This window comes from Cololabis saira, chromosome 8 (genome assembly GCF_033807715.1).
Source record: "Cololabis saira isolate AMF1-May2022 chromosome 8, fColSai1.1, whole genome shotgun sequence".
Lineage (NCBI taxonomy): Eukaryota > Metazoa > Chordata > Actinopteri > Beloniformes > Belonidae > Cololabis > Cololabis saira.
The window spans coordinates 18841598-18855235 of record NC_084594.1 but is presented as its reverse complement, the minus strand read 5'-3'; the positions used below and the strand labels follow the sequence as shown (position 1 = coordinate 18855235).

Sequence of the window (13638 nt, the reverse complement as noted above, 5' to 3'; positions counted from 1 at the left end):
TTGCGATGGTGTTCCCTCACTCATAGGGAGTGGGGTTGGTGGGGAAGGGGGTTGGGTGGACGGGTGGGACTGATTTTGTTTTTACTTTTACTTTTCACTGTGTGCTGCATTTTATTACAGGAAAAGTGCAATATAAATAAAATTGGATTTGATTTGAGCAAGTCTCTGATGTATTTTGGTCTGAAACCACGATGAATACGCGCTGCGCTCTCAGCCGTCAACTCTCCGGTGTTTATTGTTTCTCTCCTGTCACTCCTCCTCAATCTTTTTTTCGTCCCTTCCTGGCATCTGAGCACACGAACATCCACACAATCTGCACACTTCAGTTTCCTTCTGGATCCCCCCCCCCCCCCCATCTCCACATCCCTCCATCATTGTTTAGTTGTCACAGGTCCCCCTCCTCTCTCGTTCTTGTTCACACGTCTACCCAACCTACACACATGCAGAACCAAGCGGCCCTCTCCGACTCCGGCATGAGGTGGCGGGGAGGGGAAAATGAGGTGAATGAAAATAAGGGAGGAGAAGATGAAAGGAAGAGGCGGTTGTTCTTATTCTGGTGTGATAATTAGAAGAGGGAAGGTGAAGAACAGGTGGACAGCTAAGAGTGGATATGCAGAATGTAATTATTTATGTGACTTAACTCTGCTGGGATAAATGAAAAACAACCGTCTACAGAGTTTCAGCTGTGTAAACCTGCTCAACGATTTGGGTTTAACGTGGACGAACATGACACTGTTACGACCTCTTAGCGCATGTCAACATCGGCTAATTAGCACTTAACACTAAAACCATTTAGGCTAATATGATTCCTGCTTCAGAGACAAAATATGAACAAATGTATCCAGCAGCTGCTTCAGAGACTAAAAAAAAAAAAAAAACATTAAAAAAAAAAAGATTATTAAAGGAGCTTGAGGCTCCTTTTAAGAAATGAGACTCTCTAGTGCCACCCTTCACCACGACGGCCGTCGGGGGTACTGCAGCCAACAGTGAAGCCGGCACGGGAGAACGGGGAGAACGCGCATGCAGCGTCATGTGACGTCACATCCGCAGCCCAGCGCGGGAAATTCGGGACCGAATTGCAGCACATTTTGCAGCACACAGCCTGTTCAAGGCAAAGGAGAGATACACTAGAGGGCTCATTCTTTTGGGTTTGGAACGCTTCATCTGACATTATTACTAGAAAACTTAAAATGTATACGGATTTTTTTCATAAATCTTGCCACAATCCGGCCTCAAGCTCCTTTAAGTACAAACTGTCCTTCATTTATGGTTGTATTGCTTGGTACACAGTGATTACTTGAAAAAAACCTGTTTACCCACTGATGTAACTTTTTATCTTGTCTCAGTTTCTGGCTTGTCAAAATTGACCCATAATCAACTCAATTCAATTCAATTTTATTTATATAGCGTCTAATACAACAGAGTTGTCTCTAGACGCTTTACAGAGACCCATACCCAGAACATGACCCCCGAGCAGTTATTACATAAACAATGGCAGGTAAAAACTCCCCTAGTGGGAGAAAAACCTTAAGCCAAACAGTGGCAAGGAAAAACTCCCCTTTAGGAGGGAAGAAACCTTGAGCAGGACCAGGCTCATCAGGGGGGACCCTCCTGCCGAGGGCCAGACTGGTGGGTCAGGGACGGCAACAGCACAGCAGGCAGGTGGAAGCAGCAACGGGATGACCGGGGGTGGGGACCGCATGCCAGCACGCAGCTCCCGAAGCTCCGGCCCAATCAGCAAGTCCCAGGTTGGGGTGCAGGGTCGGGGAAAGACTTGTGCTCCGTAATGCAAGCTACAAGCCACTTTCCTATTCTGCCTTACTTACTTTATCCCATCCTATTGGCTCTTCTTTTCATTTGTTAGACAGACAGACAGACAGACAGACAGACAGACAGACAGACACACACACACACACACACACGCGTCTCTCACACCAGTAATGTGTAAAATTGTATGCAAGAGCATATATGACTTATATTCAGGTTAAAATATAAAGTTCACCCTATTTCAACTGTGTGGTGTCCCACACCATCCCTCCATACAGCCATTCTTTAGCTACACCTGCTTATTCCCAGCCAGGGTCATGGGGATCTGCTGGAGTCTGTCTCTGCTCTCTGCAGGTGAAATCCATGGGGTACACCCTGGACAGGACACCAGTTCACAGAACCACATACAGACAAACAACCACACGTGTTCACCGTCAATCCTACGGGCAATTTTGAATCACCAAATCACCTGACATATACATTTTTGGGAAAAAAAGTGGGAGCTGCTCTTTTACCGGAACATAAATAATGAAAGATCTGATTTTCAACAGGTCTGAAAATGAGGTAAGTTACATACAGCTTTAGGTGAATAAAAAAAAAAAAACTTTATATCACAACATATCATTGCTAATGCAACAAAAACTAAGAAAACGGAGAAGAGTGTGTTACAACATGAGTACACCCGTAGTAATGAGGGTGTAATTATGTCTCACAAGGCTGTGAGGATGAAGTTTTTTGTGCCGTCATTAGCAGCAGCCAGATGCTACTAATTAAATGCACTTGATTTAATGGTCATTAACTATTATGGCCACCTTTAAAACAATGCCAAGTAAGAAAAATATCAGCAGTGATGTTAGAGAAGCAGTGTCACAAGGTGTGGTTTGTTGAGGACCCAAATGCAGGAGAGCAGGAGGCAGGAGTTGGCAAAAGCAGGATTTATTAACCTTGAGCAAAACCAAAGCGCTGCCGAGCAGGAACAAAACTGAACAAGAACAGGAATCCAAAAAACTAGTCGAGGAGACATGGAGGGAGCAAACAGTACGGACCGACAGGGAGCAGGGGAAAGACAAGACCAGATATACACAGGGGATAACGAGACACAGGTGCAGACAATCAGGGCCGATGGGAAACAGGAGGGACAGAACTGAAAACACAAACTGGGGGAAATGTCAAACCCTGACAAGCAGTTGTTGATACCCCTCTCTGGGAAAGGTTTCAAATCCTGTTCTCATTATTAAAGATTATTCAACATTATTCAGAAGTGGGAAATATTTAAAAGCACCTGTCTATTTTCTAAGAAGTGTAGAAGTTCTGGAAAGTTCATGTCAAGGTCTGCTGCTGCAAAAAAAAATTAAAAATAAATTAAAAATCCAAGAACTACATTGCAGGCTCTGCATACCAAATGTTAAGGTTTGACAGTTTAATCCAGTGCAAACTCACTTCCAGCCTGGTTGGCGGAGGGAGATCAATGCCCAGGATTGCATTAGTAGGAGCACCGAGTGATAAAAAGTGGGAAAAAAATCAGGGGATAAATATATATAGATACAAAAAAAGAAACAAATAAACAATTGTGAAGCACGAAGGTGGAGCGGTAGTGATTTGGGCTTGTTTGGCAGCCACAGGACATGTGCAACCTGCAGTCATCAAGTACATCATGAACTCTTCTATATACTTCAGTATATTGAAAGTACTGTACCTTCTGAAGTTCAGTCGTACAACAAGGCAATGATCCTGCACACATCCGTATACAATAACCACTAAAAACACAAGAACCCAGGTCTACTGTCCTCTTCAAGTGCGTTGTTTGTACCAGGCTTGGAGTTTCTTTGTGTCACTCAGGGTTTCTGGTAAGTGGCATCTATACAAGGCCAAGATCCATCAAACATCCACTTTATTGGAATTAAGCGCATCATTGTGCGCCCATGCGTCAGCCATGTATATGTCACTGAATGCAGACAAGTTTGAGCATCATCCTATGTGTAACTACTGTATATAATGCCGCTGTGCCCCCAAGATGGATCTGACCCGCCAAGACTCAGACTCTGTCATCTGGTATCAAGTTGACTGTTGATCCCTTAGGACCTGTACGTTGGAAGGCGAGAGCTCAGTGGAAATGACTTGCTTTTGCAACAAATCCAGATTCCCCAGTGAGGTCTGAGGTTATCTGGAGGCCAGGTCTGCACTTGAATGCATTGTCATGTACCTACAACCATGCAAGAAGAATTGATGATTATTTGGGTGCCAAAAGAGGCTTCTGAATGCTGTTGCAAAGACAGGGCTGTGCATCATCTGGAACAATGTCAGTGTGTTTCCTGGAAACATTTGCTCAAAGCGCCACTGGCCCAATCTCAGCAGAATGTTTCAAAGGATGCAACCAACTAAAAACGCGTACCATGTACATTGTTATTCAGTAGGTTTGTAATGTATATGTGTGGGACACCACTTTTCATAATCTGCACCGATCCGAGACGTCCCGAGATGTCCAGCCCGAAAAATGTGCAACCGCTCAGGGGTCACCAATCCTGGTCCTCGAGGCCCGGTGTCCTGCATGTTTTCTCTGCTTTAACACACCTGATTCTAATTAATCATCGTCATCAGCTTGTCATTGAGGTCTGCACAATTCTCTTAACGACACAGTCACTTTTATCGCGGTGCAATGAAGCAGCGAAACATGTAAAACATGGAGGACACCGGCCCTCGAGGACCAGGATTGGTGACCCCTGGCTCAGACGGATGTGCAGTTAGTGTTCTGCACTGTAGGAGCTAATTTATACAGTTTCATGGTTTACACAAGGACAGACAGACTAGCAGAATGAAATCTGAGCAAATAAAACTCACTATTGTAGTCTTTTTTTCTTTAAGGACACATGATGACACACATTTACACCAAAAACAGAAAACATCAGGAGGATGGTTGATTATTTAATGACATCTCTTTTAAGTTTGGGTTATTGTTATCAATTTAAAACATCCTCCCCTCAGACTTATAAATCTTCTTTGTAAATCAGAAAATTAGTTGCAGGACGCATATCTGTGCTATTTTTCTGTCTCCACAATTTCTCATGCACACCAGCTTTATCTGTTCAGCAGGGTTATGCTAGCTAGCTTCTCTACTCATCCTTTTTAGGTCTGTCCTCTCAGTCCTTATCTACATGTGTGTTTTCCCTGATCTGCAACCATTACGATAATTCATCATTCTTGCCACACTTTTTTCTGCATCCACACAAAAGGACGAGCGTCTCTTGTATCTTGGAATCAGAGAAACCTAAAGAGGAAACTTTCTCAGGCAGAGACTGAAAATGAAAATATTGTTTTTTCATCTCTTCAACTCTGGCAGGAAACAAGGACTAACGTATTTGTGTCTTTTACTCTGAATCAAAAGACAGATGACAAGACTGGCGGGGCATGAGTGATTAAACAAACAAACCAAACAACAGGCCTGAGGACAGAGAATACAAGTGAAAGTGACCTATTTAGATTTCAACAAGCTGTCTACCACAATATAACCTTTCCTTTATACATATCTCTACAAATAGTCTTCCAATCAAAACATACATGTCACAGATAACTTTTATCCATTTGTCCTTGTTTGGGGATCTTACAAAATACTGAATCAACTCACTTCCGTCGGCTTGTGGAAAAAACTAAAATGATTTGGCGCAATTTGAACCGGCAAGGGTAAAACAAGTGAAGACGTTTCCTGCTTGACTTGGACGCATATCTGTCATCTCTGAACGTGTTTCGAAGCCAGCTTACCTGCTATTAAGCCCCGTTTTTGGATCATGAAGCTGACAATTGAACACAACTAGAAAGTTGTTTCTGTGCATCTCCCCGTGCACTGCACAGGAACAATGAGCCATTTAGAAAAGTGTGCACATGCATGAAAAGTGCATGTATTTTTGGTCTGCAAAAGCAGAAGATGGTGTCACTTTTGTTTGTTGTTAGTAACTGGGTTGTGTCTACATCTCTGCAGAGGCATAACTCCAGCCCCTCCATCTGAGGGCTGTAAACACAGAATAACACTTTTACACAAATTCCATGATAATGCTCCTTTCCACAAAGAAACACCCCCCCAGTGTCATCATCTTGGGCTGTGAGAACATATTTCCCCGTTTCACCTTGACTGATTTACTGCCATCTTTATAAGAGGCTCATGCTTTTTCGCAGTGAATACATCTAAGGGAGTATTGAGTTGTGCAATGATAAATTAAGGTGGATCTGTAATCTTTCTTCACAGCCAGGCACATCTCAGGAATATCACAACACCAAAAAAATATATCAGAACCTCACTGCATTGCATCGGTCAGGACTGGATGCGAGTCACTTTGCAGCCCGACTGGTTGTGATGTGATGCCACAACTAAGTATCCAACATTTTTTTTGGCCCATTTGAGATTTGAGAAAAAATTTTAATAAAAAAATAGAAAACAGGAGGTTACTATTGGGCAGCTTTGGATTTAAAATTGTTTCCAAAAGTACAACAAACATCCATTGATGTCAGATTCAAAGACCGCTTGATAAGTAAAGTGATGCAGCAGGTGCTTGTTGCTTGATGATATACAGGACTGTCTCAGAAAATTAGAATATTGTGATTTTCTGTAATGCAATTACAAAAACAAAAATGTCATACATTCTGGAATCATTACAAATCAACTGAAATATTGCAAGCCTTTTATTATTTTAATATGGCTGATCATGGCTTACAGCTTAAGAAAACTCAAATATCCTATCACAAAAAATTTGAATATTCTGGGAATCTTAATCTTAAACTGTAAGCCATAATCAGCAATATTAAAATAATAAAAGGCTTGCAATATTTCAGTTGATTTGTAATGAATCCAGAATGTATGACATTTTTGTTTTTTTTTAATTGCATTACAGAAAATAAAGAACTTTATCAGAATATTCCAATTTTCTGAGACAGTCCTGTAGCTCTAAATCCATGACATACATAACCAGGCTAAAGTAAGAGGTGATAATGACTGAGTCATGCATAGGCCTTTCACTTGCAATAATACAATTCATTCTTTTGATATATCTGCTTAATCCTGCAGAGCTGCTGCAGCCACCAACGATTTCAATCAATGATTACTCAGCCATAATGAAATGCAGAACCTAATATATATATATATATATATATATATATATATATATATATATATATATATATATACACACACATATATGCATACACATGTACTGTATAGGAATATACGTATAGCACACATTTCATAGTTGTAATTCCAAGCCAACACAGCAAAAGCAGTGCATGAGGTCTGGTATACAACTGCAAGAACAAAACATAAAACGGCTGCCGCAGTGAGCAGATGGGTTGATTTGTTTTCACATTTACTCCTTCAATGCAGCTGAAGTCCCTGCAAAGCTGTTCCAATCTGAACATTTTCCTGTTTTTGTTGTTAGATGCTAGAAGAAAAAAAGCCTTGAAGTCTTGAGTTGTGACTGTAAAGTGGCTCGTTATGATTACTGTCCATCCACATCAGCTGACGACAATGAATGTGCAGTAACGTCAACTATTTTACATCCAAAACAAGAGTCCATAAGGGGCATAATGCCTATAAACTATGTTTATACTACCTTTCTATGATGTGACTAATATCTCAGAAGTCCAATTCTAGTTTTCAGACTGGATTTTTGTCACTTTGGTGTGTGATCCAAATGATGAATTTGGACGCGCAACATGAGTAAGAACTAACATCTGAATGTATCCCTCTCTTTTTGAAATATGCATGCACCGAATGTTGTCGTCATTGACCTGTAAAAAGGTCCTGCATCAAGTCTGAACATTCTCATGCAACCACTGACATAAAGTGAGTTTCCAGAGTGGGGTAAAACCTAGGAGGTGTGAGCTGCAACAGCTTTTTGTTGTCATTACGATGCAGGACCCAGCAGGATCCACTGGCCTTTGGTGGTGATGTCATCATTCTTTGCAAGTTTTTATTGCTATATCATAGTTTTTCTGTGCACGACGGACCTGAGTTCCAATGCAGGTGGGATTCAGTTTAGGCATCCCATTCAAAGTAAAAGAGAAAACATGAATACTGAAGCCTGAAACAACTGCCTATGAAACTTCACCCTGGGAAGCACCATTGCGTGTCGGTCTCAAACATTGCCAGATATGTCCCTGGGCAATTTTTGAATAATGAATCACTGTGGGGCTCTGCAAAGCCATGCAGCCATGCTGAAAAAAGAATACGACAGGTAGGATCAAAGAGACACGAAATGTATTATCAGGACAATTTAAGCTATCCGTATTTATTCTCATATCAGTGTAATTTTGTAATAAGCATCATTTTGAAAGGATAACCAGTCCATCTTAAAATCGACCCTCGCCTGGGGTCACAGCTCTGCTTAATTAGATGGAACATATATTCTGCAAAATGCAAATGTGAGTTACTTTAAGATGAAATGCATTTTGTTTTGTGAAGATATTTCAGTGTGTGTATCTTTGCATGTGAGCTGTGAGAGAGGGAAAACACCACACGCCCCAGTGAGTAACACTACGCTAACACACAGACCTCCCTTTGACATAACCATTACGTAACATCGTTAACATCCAGCAACTAGCAGCTGTGACCTCACCAAAAGGCAATGAAGAAGAAACAAAACCCCTGAAGCATGTGGAATAACGCTAAAAATGTGAAGTAGAAGACACTCGCATGAGCTGGTTTTATATCGAGTGATGCATCCACACAAAACTTATCCTCACGCCAAATACAGTTTGGCTCAGAATTATAGAAACTGCAAGTGCTTGAGATGCTCTTCCTCAATCTTCATCAAATGCAGCATCTGCAGCTACAGCTCATTAAAAACGTCCAACTTGCCTTAGTTTAGATTTTATGATCCCTTCAGAATACAACACATTTCATATTATTGGAGAACATAAAGCAGCTACAGTACTTTTCATCGACTAGACATTTTTCTCTGCTATAGAAATATGACAAACTTGAAGATAAAATGCTTACCACATAGAGCTGCTTCCACAGTAACGCCCATTCTTGAAGTGTTGATGTCACCTCGGTGACGATGGGGTCTTCCAGAGGCACCACAGTCTCATTGGGCCTACAGAGGGACAAATATATAAACCAGAGGCTTCAGTCAAAACCAGTGACTTTAACTATTGTTCACAGATCAGATGACACACAGCATCATATCCACGACACAAACAAGACTGATCAGGGACTAGGAACCAATACAGGATTCAGTCAGACAGCGACGGCTGAAACTGAACCCTTCAGGACAAACAGGCCTGTAAAATGACAAGTTTAGAGTACGAGCATGGTAAAGACAGATTTATTCCTCAGTTCCTCATGCCTTTCTGCACTCATGAGATATAATATTCAAATTTGCGTGGTGGTTTTGGGTAAAAGGATATACACTGTCCTAGGCACAACTAAAATAAAAAAGGAAAGTGAATACTGTTGGATAATATTCAATTAAAATGGAGCAGAAAGTGAAGAAATATTATAATTTCAGAGTCTTCATGGTGAAATTGAACCATTCGCAGAGCTGCATATGGTGCTATGTTCTGTTGCTCATCTATAAGCCTGTGTGTCCAAACTAAAAAGACCCAAAACCATTATTTCATTTATTCATTTTCACTTCTCATACATTGAAGAAGATTTGAGCAAAAACTGAAAGCTGAGTCATCGTCTCAGTGCCGGAGTCAGAAATATGAGCGTACCCTGCCGTTTATTCTCCGTCTCAGCACGTAAAACTTTCCTCCTCTTCCCTTCCCGCCTCTGCTTCCTGAACCCCCTCCTCTCATTCTCTGTCTCATAACTGATTAATTAATAAATGCCAAGGTGCCGGATTAGGTGATCTCCCAGCTAAGTAGAAGCTGCCAGCTGCTGTGATTTCACCCACATTAGTTACACTCCTTCCTCAGATGCTTCCCATCCGCCTGTATTCTCTCCATTTTCCAAACCACTTTCCGTGCTTCTTTTGCTCTTCTGCTTCCTGTTTTTGACATTTCTACTAAGTTATTTTTTTTTCTTTCCATTTCCACCTCCATATTGAAGTTTTTTATTCACCATTTCTCTAAATCCATTTCCTGTATTTGCTTTCTTTGTTTTCTCATCCGGTGATATCGTCACTGCTGCTTGGCAACAACTCTGATCTGAACCTTCATCAATCATCATCTCACAAACTAATTGATTAATTAATCTTTAATATCAAGCTGAAATGGCTTAAATGAGTACTCAAACACAGTCTGGATTTACTTTCACTGTTGTGACTGATGGCACGTAAAAATGAACAAACTTTTCATTGTTACATATTTACATAAGTGTTTTTCAGTTTCTGCATTGTCACGATGAATAATAAAAAGAAAAACATAAAAAGAAGACAGTGGGTATGAAAAACCTTTGGGCAAAACTTTAAAAAAAAAAAAGGCTTAATCAAATTAAGAAAATATTCTGTGTCTGTACATGAGCTGCATCCTGCTTCCAGGCTCACACACATATGCTCTGTTGTGTGTATCTAAAACACACACACACACACACACACACACACACACACACACACACACACACACACACACACACACACACTTGCACAGAGATGGTGTCAGAGACGACTGCCTTCAAACTGTGGATGCTGACTACAACCTAATATGCAGGTAGGATGTAGGTCAGTAGCCTTTGCGCCGCGTTAACCTCAATAGGAGCAGATGGGGATCGTGTAATCACGTACACATTGTAAATTAAACTTCAGCGTGCTCGTACTGTAGGAAAAGTGAGTGCTTCCACTCTCGTGCACGTTATGCCAATCTGTCCTGAATGCTCTTCTCTCAGTTGCGGTATCTTTAAAGCGTACATCTGGAAAAGTCTGTGAGGAGACTGTCTGCACGCATGACCGTGGCAGACCTTCGGTGAGCGTGATACCGGGATGCAGCAGAGGGAAACAGCTTCACACTTCGGCTATTTTATTCTCCAAATAATATGTCCTACATGGGAAACCTTGCACATCTCAGAAGTGTTTGTTGTGTAACTCCTGCAGCTGATTTGAAAGTTGTGGCTAAAATGTTCAGTGTTTCAATCAATTGTACTTTGAGCTCTTTGATAGTCTCGTGCCCTTTTCAGTCTGATGCAAACACACCGGCGGCACTTCCTCGTTTTTAAGAACCAGCTTTAGATGTGACCTCTGCTGAGCACCAATTTAAATGTTTCCACACTTGATAAACTATGGACGTTTCTCCAAACTGACACAAGTTACTCCTTTGAAAAACACGTTCTTAATGAGCTGAATGATTTTATGAACGCTCGCAGCATCTCTGAACAATTTGGATCTGGATTTCACAGCAACCACAACCCAGAGGCGGCACGGCCAACCATTACAAATGACTCCAGGTTCAGTGTGGATGAGGAGAAGCTGCGTGGTTTAGCTCTACTTGATTTATCTGGGGCTTTCACACACCAGAACACTTCGTATTCAACAGCCAGGCTGGTCGGGGTCTTTTCCACGGCTTTGAGAAATCTTATCTAAAAGTCCTAAAAATCAACGGTGCTGTTCTCAGACTACATGCAGCTTCGTATTGCCGTGTCTCCTGATGGTCTGAGCTCAGTCGACAGCCTTCACGGCTGCGTTTTAGACCTCAAGCTATTGGTGGCAAAGCAGTTCAACCTCCGTCTGTCAGACACGCCTGTGATGTCACACCGCCAGCGCGCAGGAGCACGCAGAGTTTGACAGAAAAGCAAACAGCTCAGTGATTTAACTTGACTGGAAGGTGTTTTTAGATCCCCGTCGATTCCACAGGTGGTTCACACTTCAGTCTTGAAGTGAGCGCATTGAAGGGTTTGCTCTCGGTATTTAAAGACAACTCCGGAGAAAATAGCGAAATAATGCTTCAGAAAAAGCTCTCCTGCCCAGTTTTTAGTAAAAGACAGGTATACGGCTTTCAAGTAAACTTCAGCCATGCTACTTTTAAAATAGAAAAAATAAAAATCAGTTCATAATCACTTCTCGTGCAATAAACACCTGGATGATAATGAGGTACACAGGAGCAGGAAAGTAAAACCTGTGTAAACAAACATCGGACTAAAGGTGAGACATTTGCCAACGATGAACAACCACCACCTCACACCTGTTTGTGTTTCAGTAAAAGCCTTTTATTTGCATGTTCGTAGACTCTGCATCACACTGAGCGTGGTGCGTTTGTGTGTCTACGCGTTTGCTCGTCTCTCTAGGTGAACCGCTGCCGCTTCATGACGTCTGTAAAAGCCAGATCTTGAGCGTACTTATTCGGCAGAGTAGGAGACAGTTGCCGAAGCATTTCTTGGTTGCACTCTGCAGATTTACAAACAGCTGCACGCCGGCCGGCGCTTCCACAGAGGACGCTCAGTGATGGTGGTCGAGCAGAGTCAACATTAACAGATTAAAAACCCATTTTGCTTAATGTTGCATTTCTAAATGTGGTTATTTTTATTCTGTGATGATTTAAACAAATGAGACGATGAGGATTGCTAGCAGCTGGTCTGTCATCCAGGATGACCGAAGCAGATTACATTTAGAGATGTTATATAAAAAGATGCTTGTGCTCATTACAGCTCATATAATAAAAACGAAGAGCTTTTACTTTCCAGGCATTCATCTGCTGCCTGGCAAAATAGTCCACGCAATTAGATCAAATCTGCAGTGTTGGTTTCGCTACTATTACCAAATTTAAAACGGTGTTAGATGAGTGACATAAGAAAAATACATCTAACTGTTCAGTTTGTCCCTCTAAAATTATCCCTTTATCAGTCACTGCTCTGCCTGGACAATCTGAACTGCTGGATACGTAATCAGAGAGAATGATTGCTTTTAATACAACCCGTCTCTAAAAGATGGTTCATAAGAGAAAAAAAAGTGAATGCATGAGATATTGGCCCGGTTTCCCAGATCAGTTAAGTAGCTCTTAACAGCGAAAGACTTCTTTCAAACCTTCTTAAGGAGCCTGTGAAAGAAGTCTTTTGCTGTTAAGAGCTACTTAACTGATCTGGGAAACCGGGCCATTATGAGTCAACGTATCTCTAAAAAGTTAGGACATTGACACTCAAGGGTTGGGTGATGGAGTGGTTTTAAAGTGGTTCTGTACTAATGGATGGACTGATCAATGGTAACTACGCTGGATCTGTGAGTTTAACTCATAAAAGTTGGTACAAACTTATAATACCGGTCCTGTAGTTGTCTTATAAATAGATGTAGGAGGGAAAGAGTAAATCTGGGTTATACCATCAGATCGTGCTCAGGGAACATGTCTAAAATAGGTTAAATAACATTATATATTTTAGATATATTCAAAAAGACAGCATGGAGTCCACAGAGCTACACAGGGCATAAACCAGGTCACCGGACTTACCCTCGGTTGGTTACGATGGCTTTCTTCAAGTGGATGTAAGTGGCAGGAAAGACTCCCTGTGGGCGCAGACAGAAAAAAAAGTCACAATAAGTCACATAAAACTGGGATGAAGTTAGTTTATCTAGCTATAGTCTAGAGGATGAGCTATATGAAGTCATATGCATCACAATGGTTTCGTTTGCACAAGAAAAACCAAAACAACTTTGCTTCATCTACAGTAAAATGAGCAGCCTCGTATCCTCGCACCCAGTTGAAGTTTCTTCAGACAGAAGAAGCTCAGCGCCCGAGCACAGAAGACTTCCTGTCCTGCACAGCAAAGCCATAAAACACGTGCCGCGTCTGAAGGTACACTGCTCCATTATTCATGAGGCGACACTGGGAAAGTTATTATGGAAGCTGCAGGCATGGTACACCGGCTGCACTATTTCTTTTAATTGGACAGGAGTGCTTTATGCAAATAGGATCCTCGACGTACTGATGTAGCGGGAACGAAAAAGCGCCACTTTAGAAAAG

At 41.6% G+C, this 13638-nt stretch overlaps 1 protein-coding gene across 9 annotated transcripts in view; it reads right to left on the bottom strand.

Annotated features, from left to right (window-relative positions):
• LOC133448459 (dedicator of cytokinesis protein 3-like) overlaps positions 1–13638 on the bottom strand; it is a 246147-nt gene that overhangs the window by 96618 nt on the left and 135891 nt on the right. For all 9 annotated transcript variants that reach the window (XM_061727004.1, XM_061727008.1, XM_061727005.1 and 6 more), the window contains exons 4-5: positions 13126–13181; positions 8750–8846 (exon numbers count right to left, since the gene is read on the bottom strand). In XM_061727004.1, the coding sequence (XP_061582988.1) occupies positions 8750–8846; positions 13126–13181 (153 nt within the window). The remainder of the gene's footprint in view (positions 1–8749; positions 8847–13125; positions 13182–13638) is intronic.